Raw genomic sequence first — 16,469 nt, forward strand, 5'->3', positions numbered from 1 at the left:
AGGGTGCTGAGCTGCTTCAGTTTCTTTTGTTTGGTTCTGAGGCAATGTGAAATTAAAAGCGTGAGGAAACGCCTGGCCTTCTGCCTATGGCCAGACCCCTTCTCCCAGGTACAGGGCATCTGAAGAGGTGACAGATAAGAAAAAGAACCTTGTTTCCTTAAGAACATCAAGGGGGGTGTATAGATACGTCATTATCTGGGGATACTTAGCCATGAACAGTTCTGGTCTGGCTAAACCAAGAGCCTGAAGATCTTGAAATGACAACCTGACACTCACCTGGCACCATCGAAGGTGAAGGCACCGAACTCTGCCGGGCTACCGTTGCAGCATAAGTCTGAGGTACTGGGGGGCGGAGATCGTTTTCTTTGTTCTCTTCTGCCTTTCCCAGGTCAAGCAAGCTGATTGTATGTTGAGGCAGGGAAAAAAGAGAATAAAATTAGTTACTACCTCCCAAGCTACCCAGTAACATCAACAATGCATGTCCATATTTCACTGTGATGGGTAGCAAAGTATAAGCTGGACGGCTGGTGCATGTGGGTCTTGTGCCGTGGTCTCATCCATCTCTGCATTGGTTTCCCAACACAAATGCACAACAGCAAAACCTCTCTATGCAGATGTAGACAGCACAACCTCTCCAAAAAGGACTACGTTGGCATTTGGAAGAAAGGGAGGAGAGTGCTGGGACGCAGGTGTAATGTTGCTGTGGAGGTGGGGAAAGGGACCTCGGACCACACCAGATCCTTCAGACCCCTTTTCTTCAGTAGCGCAGCAGGTAAGGGAAATAGTCTCCCGTGCACTGTTATCCTAATCTTGCACCACCGCCCTTTCAACTATCGGTCTCCTTTTCCCCATCTTTACTCAAGCTACTTATCCAAATTGGTAGACATACATATGCATACCCATATGCATGCAACGCAATGTTATGCAGGACCTCAAAGCAAGCCCAACTGCCTTTCCATCACCACCGAGCAACCACAGTGTCGTCCCACACTTCTCCCTTACAGAGAAGACGGCAAGGGCTCTCATTTAACATAAGCAGCCCTCCTAGTCCAGTAGCCTGCTCTCACAGTGGCCAACAAGCAGGATCTGAGCGCAATTTCCAGCAACTGGCATTCAGAAGTATAGTATCTCTGACAGTTCTTTAGACATTAAGCGATACCCCTATTTAAACAACAACTATCATATTAAAGCGTATCCCTTATGGCAGTAATCGTACTCCACCACAGAAGTTCATGGCGGCCCTCTGCTACTGGGTTCACCCGCTCATTGCAGATTTTCATTCACAGAATAGACCAGTTGCAAGCAAGCCCCCCACCCCACCACCAGCTGCTTGTGGGCACCTCCTGCAAGTCCCTGGTGCCACCCAGTCCTCTTGCCCTTGCCAGCCCAAAGGGCTGGGCAGTAGCACGCACAGACGTTACACTCCACCAGGCTACATACAAGTGCTCGCTTCTCTCTCTGCAACGAGACGGGCCGTCATTCTGCTTGCTATGCTAGACAGCACAGACGAGCTTGTAGAGAAATTCCACTGCAGCTGTCCAGATGAGGAGGAGGACACAGCCATGATTCTGAGCCACAGGCAACACCCAAGGAAAAAACTCTCACTTGAGGTGACCTAAGTTTTACAGGTGCCCAGAACACACACAGGCAGGAGAGTGCTGGCGATGCCTGAATGAGATGGGCGACCCAGAGTAGCGGGCCTTTTAGTCACAGCCTCTGCATCTGAAGCATGCTGGTGTGTGAGCTGAACAGCACTTAACAAGCTGACAGCCAAATTAATACCTAGGTGGGTGTTTAGATCCAACTACAAAGGCCTGGCATTATCTACACCCGGACGAGGGAAACACCTTCACTGTCATCTTCAGCTATTTCCAGTGCAAATATAAGCACCTCAAACTAGGAATAAAACCTACATGCTTCCCTTGTGCCTCAGTTACTTGGGTTGTGTTACTTGCCCTCCAAATCTTATCTTTCCAGAATATCTATAAACTGCAAAACATCAAGTACCACGGTAATGTACACAAGCAACCCACAACACCTGAAACAGTTCTCTAAAAAGCAATCAGGTTGCTCATGCATCACCTCATCCTTTTGGGAAAACCGTATGGCAGAGGCAGCCAATGCGTTCATCCTCAAATGCTGTTGGACTACAACTCCCCTTACCCAAGCAGGCTGGTGGGGCTGATGGGAAGTCCAACAGCATCCGGAGGGCACCAGGTTGGCTACCACTGCCATAAGGACTTCCATCTCTTTGCCACAGAGCAAACCTCCCTCCAGTTCTGTGTCTGCTTGCCTCCAAGAACCTCTGAAGTGTTGCTTTATGACTCTTCCCTTCCAACAAGGGAGCTTAGTTCTTCTCACATATCCGTTTTGCTACATCAGTTCCACATGTGACATGCATCCTTGTTGTGCTCCCTGGATCCATCCTACTCCCCAGGTCTCCACAATCTGGTAGGGGCTTTTGTGTGTAGACAATTCTGTCTTTCTGAGATAAAAGGGCCTTCAGATTTTGTGCTTCAGGCCAAACCGTCTGATAGTTTTCACCCAAGAGGTCCTTGTCCATCTGGTGTAATTTTGTGAGATGCTCCCCTTTGGGGGGGGGAAGATGCCTACCTACAGAAAACTAGTATATACAGCCAGAGTGTGGGTGCTTCATCAATCAGGAGACATTTGGGATTTCTGCTAGAAGGTGGGGCAGCTTTGGAATACCTCACATAGTTCAGGAAGTCATGCATATAATTTTAACCACCAACGAATTAAAGCACTACAGGGCATGATTTTATTATAGCCTGTGGCTTCCCTTTGTATACGCTAAACCACCTCCAGACATTTCCCCTTGCAGTGCTCAAACAGCTCAGCTGTATCATTTACCTGTGTTTCTTGATTAGAACACACTCTCCTCCATCTTGAGGGTCCAGGTTGTAGAGGTAAAGGTGTCCGTCAGACGTTGTAACCAAGAGCCGAGGCAACTTCTGGATTCTAACAAAAAATGTGCAAGAGGAGAGTTGAAAGGAACTCACAAAAGGTCTCTCCATCCATTTGCCTGCCCTAGGCTGGCCAGGACATCAGGTGGTATTTAGCAGTGAATTTTACCTGTTCCTGGATGAGTAAGTTCTCCTCTTGTGCAATTACTATGCTATTTTCTCATTAAGTAGAGGAAAAGTGGATACACGCACCACACCCTGATGGTACAAATGTACAGATGCCTTGTTCTGCTTAACACATCAGTGGAGATACCTTCTCCTACATGAGACCTTCCCAAATTCAGTCACTATGAGCACCACCACCACTACTGTGAGCCTTCACCACAACTTGGAATAGGGCAAAAAATAATAATTCCTTCCATCAATCCGATTCCTGCCAAGCAGAGGTAGTCAACATGATGCTCTACAAGTCCCATCAGCCCCAGCCAGCATGGCCGACAGTCAGGACTAATGGGAGTTGTAGTCCATAGAACATCACATTTACTACTCCTGGGCCAAAGACATCCTCAGCCTTTATTCTGGTAGGCAGAAAGCCCCTAAAGAGACCATTGCAATCAACTCTCTTTCAGACCTGGGGCACAAAACAGATTAAAATTCTGAACTACCTGTATTCTGCACCCAGCAGCTTCCCTGGAGCAGATACAGATGGCAGTGGTCCAGTGCAGAAGAAGCAAGATACAGAACATTTCCACACGTCGCATCTTGCCACGGTCAAGACATTTCTAACAAACTTCCAGCTTGCCTCAACTCGGGGTGTGTGTGCGCGCGCATATATATATGCTGCTCTGAGAGATGCCTATGTATATATACACAGAAGGAGCTGCTGCTCGGTTGCTATAGCCACAGCTTACGTACGTGGAGAGCACACAGATGTTCCTTTGTCCAGAGAAGTTCAAGCGCACGGTGGCAAAGGCCCGGTCTTGGCTCATCATGCCTGACACTTGAGAAGGGAGGTAGTTGGTGGCGGCCATGAACATCTTGCCCATGTAGCCGCTCCAGGACGGGGGTTCTTCCGGCCGGCTAAGAAAAACAAAGCAGCAGGCACTGAGATTCTTAGACTAGTATCTAGACCAGGCAGCATCCATGCAACAGCGTGGTTCTAAACCCCTCAAGGCTACATACATGCAACTTCCCTGGCTCCTATTCATCCTTTGTTAATTCTTCTTTTCCCCCTTGGGAGTTTCCCTCAGTGTCAGCATTTTAAGAGTATAAGAACCTTGGGGCATACACAAATCTACAACTTATTAAAGTGCAACGTGTCATGATATAATTGCCAATAAAGTCAAACCTGAAATCTACATGCAAGTTAAAATTGTATCAGCTGTCCAACTGTGTGAAGTTTCGTCATATATAATGCCGGCACAGCTGTGCTTGCTTGAGCTAACTTGTCTGCTCCAACAAGAATGAGTATATTTAGGCAACAATGCTATAAGCCACTGTGTGTCCCAATGATAACTGGGCCAAACACTCCTATGCTGGGAAGGGAATGCAGTGATCTGTTAAGATACAGCCTGTACAATTAAACCCCATTTCACAGAAAGCCATTATGAATGTACCTTCTTACCCAAACACTAATGAATAGCTAAAAACAAGTCTGTGCTAAGCAAAGGGTTGTGATTCAACTTTAAATCTACCACGGGAAGCAGTTATCAGTGACAGCCGATCATTTCTCAGGGCTTCTGCGTACATTATCTATTTTCAACATTTATCCTGGATAATGTGCATTATGTTAAAGAGGCTCAGTTCCACCCAAGCCAATTCCAGTTTTCCTCCCTAGTAATCTTTGGCCTAGCCTCCCCCAACCTAGCACCCTCTGGTGACCTTGCACTCCATTCCCATCAGCCTCAGTCAGCATGGCCAATGGTCAGGAATTATGGGAGCTGTAGTTCAAAATGTGTGGAAGACACCAGCGCTGTGGATGGCTACTCTAATAGTCATTGCTTCAAAACAGACTTGAAGTTATCCAGAGACAAAGATGGCAGCTATCTTTTTCACAGATACCAAAACTGCACCCAGGCTACCATTGGGTGATGCACAATGTCCATATACAGCAAAAGATAGCTGCCCCTGCTACAAACAGCAATTTTTGAACTGAAGTTACTGGTTTTGCAAACAGACACTTGGCCCAGAAACAACTGAAGGCAGAAACAGGCGCAAGCCCTTTGCAGACTTGTGCTGGTCACAGAGCTGCAACGACATTGCCTTTCTCCAACAAATGTCTGGAATAAATATTGTGGCCTGGAAGCTGGACCTTGGGCTGGATGCTGGAGCAGTTTCCTGGGTCTAGCACACCCCAGATCCACCTTCACCCTCAATTCTGGTCCCAGGCTCCTTCAGTTCTGCTCTTCCTGGCTCCTGGAGTGCTGCCACAACAATCAAGGCATGCTCTTGATTCCTGTCTCCTGTCCTAACAATCCCATTTCTCAGCCACAGGTTCATCCCACTGTGTGGCATCACAACTTTGTCTAAACAACATGGGCCCATTTTAAAAAAGAAAGACGACAGCCAGTAACTTGCTGGAAACGACAAGCACATACCCAAATCCCTGGGGCCAACTGACAGTGATGGCTTGGCTATGTATGAGCCACGTTTCCCCATTCTTCCCATAGCTTTGATGGGCCAGTGCTGAATCTCACTGCAGCTAAGACTCCCCACAGCCCACGCGGCACTGTTTGGATACCCACCTGTCTGTGAGATGTTCCAGCTTAAAGATGTGCACGGTCTCGGTGTTGCTTGAAGCACACAAGAATTGCGAGTCCATACTGAACACCAGGGAGCTGATGTTCACGTACCTAAGCCCAAGGGAAGGAAAGAGGATTGCTGCAGCTGACACAAAAACAAAAAGGAGGTCAGGCCGTGCTAGGCCGTGGCCAAAATAAGCAGATCTGAGAGATCTGCAGGCTGGAGGTGGTGGAGGAAATGAACACGATATGATCAAATCATATCCTGCTGCTGGTCTGTGTGTCCTACAGCTAGGGATCCAACAATGAGCGAATGTGATGTAGCACTGGAAAAGAGAATGGGCTGTAGCCCTCAATTCAAAATCTCAGCTTGGCCATTAATTCATTTCCTTCAAGCCTCCTAGGTAGCAGGACGTGCATTTCATATGGGGTCAAAAAAGAAGAAGAAAAAGAGCCACTGGTGAGTGTAGCACTGACCTCTTCATTCCTCTTCTGAATTCATAGACCTTTTGCCCCTCAGGGATGGAAAACACCCGAATGACGGTCCCCTGAAGGAAAACAGGTAAGACATGAAAGTCACATAGCCATCAGGTTGCAAGGACCAGCTGCCTTCACAGAAGAGATGCTACAATTATTCCGGCATAGACATTCAGTACATGTACACACACACACACACGAGAATAAATTAAGTATTTCCTAGCACTCACAAACGGGGGACGCAGGTGGCGCTGTGGGTTAAACCACAGAGCCTAGGACTTGCCGATCAGAAGGTTGGCGGTTTGAATCCCCGCGACGGGGTGAGCTCCCGTTGCTCAGTCCCAGCTCCTGCCAACCTATCAGTTCGAAAGCACGTCAAAGTGCAAGCTGATAAATAAGTACCGCTCCGGCGGGAAGGTAAACGGCGTTTCCGTGTGCTGCTCTGGTTCGCCAGAAGCGGCTTAGTCATGCTGGACACATGACCCGGAAGCTGTACGCCCGCTCCCTCAGCCAATAAAGCGAGATGAGCGCCGCAACACCAGAGTCGGTCACGACTGGACCTAATGGTCAGGGGTCCCTTTACCTTTACCTAGCACTCACAAACAGTATTAGGATAGGTACTGTGTTCCTAAGAAAGACTACATAGAAGCCACTGCTTTCATTGGAACTTACAACTAAGGCTGAAGTTCTAAGCACAAATGACTTGGCAGCAAGCGCCACTGACCTCAGCAGGATTTACATCCGAGTAAACATACTTTGGATTAATTTACAAGTTTGCTTAAATTTGGGGGCTTACACCTCAATTATGACCTAGAAGCAAGCCCCAATGATTTCAGTGGAACTTACTTGAAAGCAAGCAGGCTTAGTCTGCAGCAGTTTCTAGGAACAGTACTCAATGCCAGTTCTTCTGGTACATGTAGCCACATGCAAGATGGTTACTCCTTTGCCAGCTTTCTCTTTAAATTAGTATTTTAACACCAATGGCTCCTCCTCAAAACAGACTTATAAAACATGCAAACTTTTGAATACATTTCTCTGTGCTGACGACAAGGCAAGTGGGCATAAGCTTAAAATGGAAGAGGGGAAAAAACCCTAAGTGAAATACCAGAAACTTTTGCCTAGGGTGAGTAACTAATTTGCCAAAGGATTCAAATGGTAAACACAACACTCGTTTTTGCTCCTCAAGGAAAACACAAGTGCCAATTGTAATTCTCTCCAGTGGTAGACATTTTGCTCACTTACCTTTTCAGAAGCACTTGCTAGTTTTGACCCTGTGGAGTTGAAGGCCAGGGCAGCGAGGGGCCCATCGTGGGCAGAAATTGAACAGACGTCTCTCTGTTAATGGGAAGGTAAACAGTTTAAGTGTGAGCCAAAAAAAAAAAAAAAGGCCTGGGAGAAGGGTAGGATTTCCAGTTTTTCTTCAAAAATGTGTAGACAGATTAGTAGTGTTGTAAGCAAAAGTATTTTATTAATTGCATTAATTGCATAATTGATTGCATTTATATCCCCATCTTCCCTCCCAAGGAGCTCAATGTTGCATATTTGGTTCTCCCCCTCCTCAATTCATCCCTACAACAGCCCTGTGAGGTAGGCTAGCCTAAGAGCCGGTGATTGACGGAAGGTTACCCAATGAGCATCAGCTCCACGCTCCTTCCTTAGCTATGGCAAAATTAAGGCTTCATCAGCTAAGGGCGCAGAATGCCCCCAATGATAGCACTTGAATAGTCAAGGCACAGAGAACCAGGGTGCTCCCTGACAAGCTGCTTGTTGAGCTTTCATCCGTATGTGTTTGCATGGAGGTCAGATGGCGTTGCATCAAAGCAAGTGTCACACCTATCTCCCCATCACTTTCCTTACTGCAAAAAGTCCAGACTTTGGCAGAAGTGGCTTCGTTGCGCAAGAACTCCCAGTCGATTACAGCTGTGTGACCTGGATTTGCTGGGATGAGACTCAACCCCACCTGAGAATGGCATCAGTCTGGCAGCGCCCTCCGAGACGTCAGTCTCCCTTGTTTTACTTCAGTTATGCACATACATGCAGCTCTGATGAGCTCAGTACCAGAACATCTACTCTGCATGCAGAAGGTTGCAGGTTCAACCATGGGCATTGTTTGAACACTAGAATCACCAAGAAAAGCTGGCCAAGGGCCCCATCTGAAACGCTACGAAGGCACTGCCTTGGAACCAGTCAGATGTTTGTACATGAAAAACAGTGGGCAATTATTGATTGATAACTAAGGATTTATGAGGGCTGACAAAGTGAAGAGTAACTCTTATTGGTATTTGGGAGTATGCTGTAGTTAAGTAAAGGTCTAGCAGGAAGTGAAAAAGAGCAGCCATGGGGAAATGAAGAGGAGGGGGTAAATGCTACAATATGTTAGATTTTTTAAATGGAGGGAGGGAAGGATACCAAAGAAGAAGGAATGGCATACAAAATTGATGGAATATGTAGAAACGGCAAGCCTAACCAGCAGAAGAAGAGATCAGGAAGAAAGAGAATTTAAGGAAGACTGGAAATTGTTTGTAGACTATTTGAAGAATCACTGTAAACAAAACGTTAGCAGGATTAGAGTAAATCTAGCAGTATAAATTAAGCTGAGATAAAATGGGAAAGAAATAATACGGAGTAACTAGAATACGCAGCAGCAGAGGATAACTAGAACAAACCATGAAAAGGGGGAGGGGAAGTCAATGATTAATGCAGTTTTTTTGGTGAATTTGAAAAATTTGTAAAAGTGAAAATTACAAATGAATTTCAAAATAAAAACATATGGTTTTTTAAAATGCAATTTGGAAATACTTGTAACATTGAGTGGCAAATAAGGGTGGGACAGGAAGTCAACTTTTAAATCTGAATTAATTTGATGTTAATTTAAACTGAAAAGGGGAAAAAATGGCAAAAAAGGGAAGACACTGCCAGCTATTGCAGACAAGCCTGAGCTGCACAAACCCTTGGTCTGACTTGGTATAAGGTAGGTTCCCCATGCTCCAGGAGCCTGATTTAAAAGAATATTTAGGACCTGTTGAAGTGAAACAGTTCCAGAGAACATGGGCCCCCAGAGCTCAGATTGCGAGATTCCTTTCTACCTACCAAATTATTTCCGTCGTACAGCACAATCTCGCCGACGGTCGTGCTGCCGGGGTATGCCAAGTAGGAATTGGAATGGTTGATAGAAAGTGCACACAAACCTAGAGGTGGAGGGAAGCAAATGGCATCGTCAGGCAGAGAAGCTGAGCTCACGGAATGGGCAGGGTGTTTTATGGACAGCGGCAGAAGGAGAGAGCTTCCTGCTGGGGAAAATGCAACTGGTCCCATTGCTGGCACTTCTAGATCAGGGGTCAGCAAACTCTTTCAGCAGGTGACTGGTCCACTGTCCCTCAGACCTTGTGGGGGACCGGACTATATTTTGAAGAAAAAAATGAATGAATTCCTATGCCCCACAAATAACCCAGAGATGCATTTTAAATAAAAGGACACATTCTACTCATGTAAAAACATGCTGATTCCCGGACCGTCCGTGGGCCGGATTGAGAAGGCGATTGGGCCAGATCCGGCCCCCAGGCCTTAGTTTGCCTACATGGGTAGGCAAACTAAGGCCTGAGGGCTGGATCTGGCCTACGAATGGTCCAGGAATCAGCGTGTTTTTAGATGAGTTACATGTGTGCTTTTATTTAAAATTCATCTCTGGGTTATTTGTGGGGCATAGGAATTTGTTCATTCCCCCCCCCCCAAAAAAAAATATAGTCCGGCCCCCCACAAGGTCTGAGGGACAGTGCACCGGCCCCCTGCTGAAAAGGTTTGCTGACCCCTGTTCTAGATGCAGGCTGAGGTGACTCCTCACCTGCAGCAGGAAATCTCTCTGACTCTGGCGACACCTGCAGGCAAGCGAGCGCACAGCTCCATGCACAATACAAAAAGACTATTTTGTCAATAAAATAGCCCATTCTCAATCGCTCCCTGTCTTTTTTTTTTTTATAACACAAACCAGCCCCTTGCTTCATATTATGTCCTTTAAAATGGCGCAGCCTTTCTGTTTTGGAGATCACCAGAGAGATAGCCCCGGAATCCTTCGGAAAGCTGCTGGCAAGGGCGATTTTCATGGTGTGGTGTGCAAAATAGGAAAACAATGAGTTCCTTTGGATGTGGAAGACAGGGAGAACGTTTGTTGCTGTGCAGGGAAGACGCAAGTGGTTTTCCTTTGACTCTTGCAGGTGGAAATGAATAACCAAGACCCCTAAGGCAGCCGCTTCTAAGCATCTTGCATGCACCTGGAATGACATGGAGAACTTGCCCCTAACACACAGTGAGAACAGCCTTGCCATTATTGCCCCTGCCTCCACAGATTTCTGAATGGAGGCTAGCAATGCTAAACCTCCCCCATCATTAGAGATGACAGGCAGACACTTCTCTATACAGTGGTACCTCGGGTTACAGACGCTTCAGGTTACAGACTCCGCAAACCCAGAAATAGTACCTCAGGTTAAGAACTTTGCTTCAGGATGAGAACAGAAATCGTGCGCCGGTGGCGTGGTGGCAGCAGGAGGCCCCATTAGCTAAAGTGGTGCTTTAGGTTAGGTTAAGAACAGTTTCAGGTTAAGAACGGACCTCCAGAATGAATTAAGTTCTTAACCGAGGTACCACCGTACAGCCCTGGTCATCCCCCAGCAAGCTTTTCCAAGGGGCTGCCATTTTCTTGTTAAAGAAGAATAGAAAATGTCTTTCCTATCATCATTGCATCTTCACTGCATTTTTTAATCTGCCAAGTCATTTATTATTATTATTATTTGGGGAAAGGTTGCAAATAAACAAACTGGCTCTCTCCCACCCAAAGTGGGTTCAGATTAGGGATGACACAATGCAAGTCCCTTTTCACAAGTTCCCCTGGGGGTTTCCCTCCCTGAAAAACCAGAGGGGGAGACAAACTGACCACTAATGGCCAGCTGGAGACATTATACTTCAGTGGCTGACAAATGTGCCTTCATAAATTGGTTGATCAACTGTTGCGGCCATCACACACACACACCCTTATTCAACAGTCTGCAAGAGAATGCTTCTTTTAGTAGGGGGGTGACTTTGAGGGTACCAGGAATTGCATCCTCTGCAGACACATGCATGTGCATTGGTGACCCTGATTTTCTTTCATCCAAACCACTTTATGCTGGTAGAGGAAAACCAACAGCACAGAGTTTCCGTCTTAAATGCCTGTAAGGAATGGGCAGGGATCCCAAACCAGAGACACACACACACACACACACCATGGCGGTGCCAGGGATTCCACTTTGGGAAAGCATGGGTTCAGAGAAGGGCAGAAAGACGCATACGCAGCATAAAACATTTCCTCTACAATGATGAGAGAAAAAGCCCACAGGCACTGCTTCCCGGAGTCCTCGAGTGAACTCAACATGTAAAGCTGGAAGTCAGGAAAGCGACCCCTTGGAATACTGGCCCTCTTTCTTGTGGCACAGCCCGCTTCCTCCCCTTGGCAGGCACCACGTCACGATATTCGGAAAGGGCAGCCCCTCGGAAAGGGCAAGTGACAAAAAGCCGGGCTCTCATTCAAGTGAATAAGCCCCCATCTGGAATGAATGTCCCACTTCAAACTGTATTATGTGTGTGTGTGTCACAGGATAGAAAGATCTATCACAGAAAATAATTTCCCAGCAGACAGATCTAACTAGCTAGGGTGTCTGGGAGTAGTGCTTCAGGCTGGCTATTCTTAGGAGTCTCTTTTCCTCCCCACAGAGAGCAGATAAACAACCATTTGACTTTCAGAAGACATCTGAAAGCAGCCCTGTTCAGGGAAGTTTCTAAAGGTTGATGCTTTCTTGTGTTTTTAATATTTTGCTGGGAGCCTCCCAGAGTGGCTGGGGCAACCCAGTCGGATGGGTGGCCTATAAATAAAATGGTTGTTGTCATTATTATTGTTATTAAACAGTTCATCTTGCAGTCAATGGTACAGGCCACGTGCAATTTAACACCTCAGTGAGAACAAGGCCCCAATGACATTATGTACTGCTTGTTCCATCACAGAGATTTCGAAGTGCTCTAAAAACTTTGGGAATAACAAAGGAAAGATGAGGTCAGGAGACATGAGTAAGCTTACCACCAGCTCTTCATTTCAAAGAACAATACTCCTTTTTTAAAATGAATGTTATGTGAAGTCTAATATTATCTATTAATTCAAAACAGCTCAATGCCAAAATAGGATTCTATGTGGTAATGAAAACACTGAGAATCACTGGGTCCAAGAAGCCCCTTATTAAGCCTGCTGCAGCCACTGTTGACATATCACAGCAACAAGAAGAGACGATCTGTAAGCAGGTACATGCAAGAAACGGCAGGAACCTCCTTTGATGGCCTTTTCAGAGTTATTAAAAAGGCTGTAGGCATCCCAAAGAGATGGTGTGTACAACTCTTGGACAGGAAACAGGACCATGTGTGTTTTTCAGACAAACACTGGTGCCAGGCTAGGCTGCCTTGGCAAGACCCCAAGAGCAGCAAAGCCTCTGCTCGGCACAGCTATTGTCTGACATCACCGAGAGCTCTGGCAGCATCTCCTAACAGCGATATTTATCTGGCCCTTGTCATCCACCAGCCACCTGATTCTCTTCTGCTGCAAAAAAAGAAAGAAAAAGGATGCAAGGCAGAAAAGAAATGGCGGAGGAAATCTTGAAGAGGGACTGGGAATCCGGAGCCTTTCAGACTCCAACTCCCATCATGCCCCAGGCTGCATGGCCAATGATCAGGAATGATAGAAGCTGTGGTCCGAAAACATCTGGAGGGCCAAAGGTTAACCCGCCCTGGTTTTGAGTTTCGTCAGTGGGGAATGGAGGCATCGTTGAGCAGCCGAGCTGTTACCTGACGTTTAGAATTACTCAGAGTTGCCATGTTTTCCCCAGACAGAGAAATAGCAAGCAAAAGTGTAACAGTTGCATCAGACATATATTTATGATTTATTATGGGTGGGATTCATCTAACCAGCCCTGTCAGAGGGAGGCCTGAACAAAGACTTCCACTTGTATAATGGAGCTTTCTCTACCCCCCTCCCCCATCTCTTCCCGCTGAAACTGGCTCGGACGAAGCCTCAGAACAGCGCACAGAGAAGGAGAGGCATTCTCGTTATGTCTGCTAAGCTAGAATACTTGTGCAGATTAAACAACTGGAAGAACACAACGCTGAATTTCAGGCTATGTTTACCTGCAGCGTTTTACACCAAGTTATCTCAGCATTTAATGAAAGAAGAGAAATGAGAAACATTAAAACCAAACAGAGGAACAAGAGTACAGTGGTACCTCGGGTTAAGTACTTAATTCGTTCCGGAGGTCCGTTCTTAACCTGAAACTGTTCTTAACCTGAAGCAGCACTTTAGCTATTGGGGCCTCCTGCTGCCGCCACACCACCGGAGCACGATTTCTGTTCTTATCCTGAAGTAAAGTTCTTAACCCGAAGTACTATTTCTGGGTTAGCGGAGTCTGTAACCTGAAGCGTATGTAACCTGAAGCGTATGTAACCTGAAGCGTATGTAACCCAAGGTACCACTGTAAAAGAAGAACCTGAAACACTTGTCCATAAATATGGATGCAAAAATCCCCCCCCCCACACTAAAATGGGGAGCACACAAAAAAAGCTCAAAACTCACCTAATTACTCTCCAAAAAAGCTTCTGTCTGGCACTTAAAAGCAGACAATGCCAGGTGTGTCTCCTGGGGGACAGTGTTTTGCAAGTGGGGAGCCACCATGCAAAAGGCCTGGTTTCACAACCTCCACCCTCTACTCCTCCCTTGCAGGGGCACATGGAGCAGAGCCTCCGAAGACAAATGCAGGGTCTGGGTTAGTTCGCGTAGAAAGAGACAGGTATTGGGGTCCTGAGCCACGTTAGGCTTCCTAGGTTCCAAACCAGCACTTTAAATTTACAGTGGTACCTCTGGTTGCGAACAGGATCCATTCTGGAGGCCCGTTCGCAACATGAAAAGCCCGCAACCTGAAGTGCCATATCTGCGCAGGTGTGCCAAGTGATTTAGCGCTACTGCGCACGTGCAAGAAGCGAAACCCGGAGGTAACCCTTTCCGGTACTTCCAGGTCGCCGCGGGAAGCAACCTGAAAAAACGTAACATGAAGCACACATAACATGAGGTATGACTGTATCCCAGAAACTAACTGGTAGCCAGTGCAGCTGTGCCAAAATTGGTGCTATATGCAACAGAGTAGTGTGAGAATTCTGCATTTTCCAAACAGGTTTTCAAGGGCAGCCCCACGTACAACACACTGCAGGAATCCAATCTAGAGGTTTCCAAGGAGTAGATAACACTAGGTAGGCTATCCCTCACTGCAGCAGCTTAAGGTGAATGCATCTGTCGGTATATATGACTAAGATCACGAAGAACAATTCCAACACCAAACAAGGAACATCTGAGATAAGTGCCACATTTGCAAGGCATGCATTTTAAGGGAGCTGGATGCGCCACATCATAAAGAAACTGGCTTTTGTAGCATGCAAGCCAGACAACTGCCAGGAAAAATCTTGAAAAGGAAGTCTCTGGGCTTGTGGTCTGTAGAAAGAACATTCAGTGGAGCCTATTTCCTGAAGCCCTTTGGAGATGACTGAGGATCGAGAGAATTCCGAAGCTAAACAAACTCAGTCAGCAGCGCTGTGAGTCAGCAGGCCCAGCTAGAGGTTTTGTCCGGGACAGCCGAGCAGGAAAACAAGCTGTGAAGGGCCTGGGAAAGAACTCAGGTCTACAGAGTTGACTTCGTGAAGGCACCAAGTGCAAGGCTGCAAAAAAGAAAGCTCTCTCAAAGATGAATGGCTGCCCTCTTTATTATTCCTAGGATGTCCTAAGAACTAGTTTCCACAAGAGGCACAAACAAAATACTCCAGACTTTCCTTGCAAAATATTTCAAAGGTGCAGAATAAGTACAGGAGAGACGAGCTCATATGAGCATCCTTCTCCCGAACCAGGGCTAAGCCAGATGTTCTGTTCTAGAGAGGGAGCATCAACTGCATGTGCAGCCCTAAAGAGGCCATGAGCTTGCACCCCAAACGCTAAAGAAAGAATGCCCGCCCCACCCTGCCCATCTCCTCCACCTGGCCGGGCCATGAGCACCTGAAAGGCCAGCAAACCCCAAACATGAATTCTGTATTTGTGCATCCCTAATCTAAATTAACTTGAAAGTTTGAGGGTTATAGTCAGTGGTTGTGCGAGTGGAGAGCAGGACACACAACCGCGTGATCACTTCCCTGCTCTTGCTCCCCACCAAGAAAGGTTATGGGGTCTTTCTGAAGAGCTGGGCTGCTTTGCAAGGGTAAAGTGGGTGTCCCTTGACACCAGGCAAAGGAATTCTTCTCTACTGCTTTTTATCTGTTTCACATTACTGTGCTGATATATAGATCTCCCCTTGTTTCCTCTAACTGAATTTTCCATCAGCGCTCAGTTATGCGGCAGTGTTCAGATCTGCCCTCCTGTCAACCCTACTACTGTTATCCCAATATGTTAACCCTTGACCCACCTTTTTCTTGCCGTTTTTCTTTGTGCCCATGACTTTTATATGTAGGGGGCTGAGAACTTCACTTATTCCTTTATGCATATTTGGGAATATGTGTATGTACAGTCCTGACTCCCCTTCCCTTTTCATTCATTCACCCAACTACAACTTTTTTATTATTATTAATTTTTAAAAAATCAGTTGACTGTTGTAAGAACGACCCCCCCCCTGTTAATTTGCTAAGCCTATTGGCTTTTGAGCCTACCATTCCTGGGGCTCGAATGCTTGCTCTGCTCACTTTCTTCTCAGCCTCGGTATATATCAAGTCATGGCGGTGTGAGGATAGGTTACGTAGGAAACAAGCAGAGCATTCATTCTAAAAAAGCCAATGCAATTCTGGGCTGCATCAATAGGAGTATAGCATCTAGATCAAGGGAAGTAATAGTGCCACTGTATTCTGCTCTGGTCAGACCTCACCTGGAGTACTGTGTCCAGTTCTGGGCACCACAATTCAAGAAGGACACTGACAAACTGGAACGTGTCCAGAGGAGGGCAACCAAAATGGTCAAAGGCCTGGAAACGATGCCTTATGAGGAACAGCTAAGGGAGCTGGGCATGTTTAGCCTGGAGAAGAGGAGGTTAAGGCGTGATATGATAGCCATGTTCAAATATATAAAAGGATGTCACATAGAGGAGGGAGAAAGGTTGTTTTCTGCTGCTCCAGAGAAGCGGACATGGAGCAATGGATCCAAACTACAAGAAAGAAGATTCCACCTAAACATTAGGAAGAACTTCCTGACAGTAAGAGCTGTTCGACAGTGGAATTTGCTGCCAAGGAGTGTGGT

General features: G+C 46.5%; 1 protein-coding gene across 4 annotated transcripts in view; it reads right to left on the reverse strand.

Moving 5' to 3' along the window:
- Positions 1 to 16,469, reverse strand: part of WIPI1 (WD repeat domain, phosphoinositide interacting 1) — a 53,349-nt gene that overhangs the window by 5,685 nt on the left and 31,195 nt on the right. For all 4 annotated transcript variants that reach the window (XR_014522648.1, XM_083490287.1, XM_083490289.1 and 1 more), the window contains 7 exons: positions 9,233 to 9,330; positions 7,385 to 7,477; positions 6,143 to 6,213; positions 5,669 to 5,776; positions 3,840 to 4,004; positions 2,872 to 2,979; positions 277 to 398 (listed from right to left, as the gene is read on the reverse strand). Coding sequence is in view for 3 of the 4 variants with exons in the window: in XM_083490287.1 (XP_083346413.1) it covers positions 277 to 398; positions 2,872 to 2,979; positions 3,840 to 4,004; positions 5,669 to 5,776; positions 6,143 to 6,213; positions 7,385 to 7,477; positions 9,233 to 9,330 (765 nt within the window). In the remaining variant the exon portion in view is untranslated. The remainder of the gene's footprint in view (positions 1 to 276; positions 399 to 2,871; positions 2,980 to 3,839; positions 4,005 to 5,668; positions 5,777 to 6,142; positions 6,214 to 7,384; positions 7,478 to 9,232; positions 9,331 to 16,469) is intronic.

This window comes from Podarcis liolepis, assembly GCF_965112155.1.
Source record: "Podarcis liolepis genome assembly, chromosome: 2".
In the NCBI taxonomy this organism is placed as follows: Eukaryota; Metazoa; Chordata; class Lepidosauria; order Squamata; family Lacertidae; genus Podarcis; species Podarcis liolepis.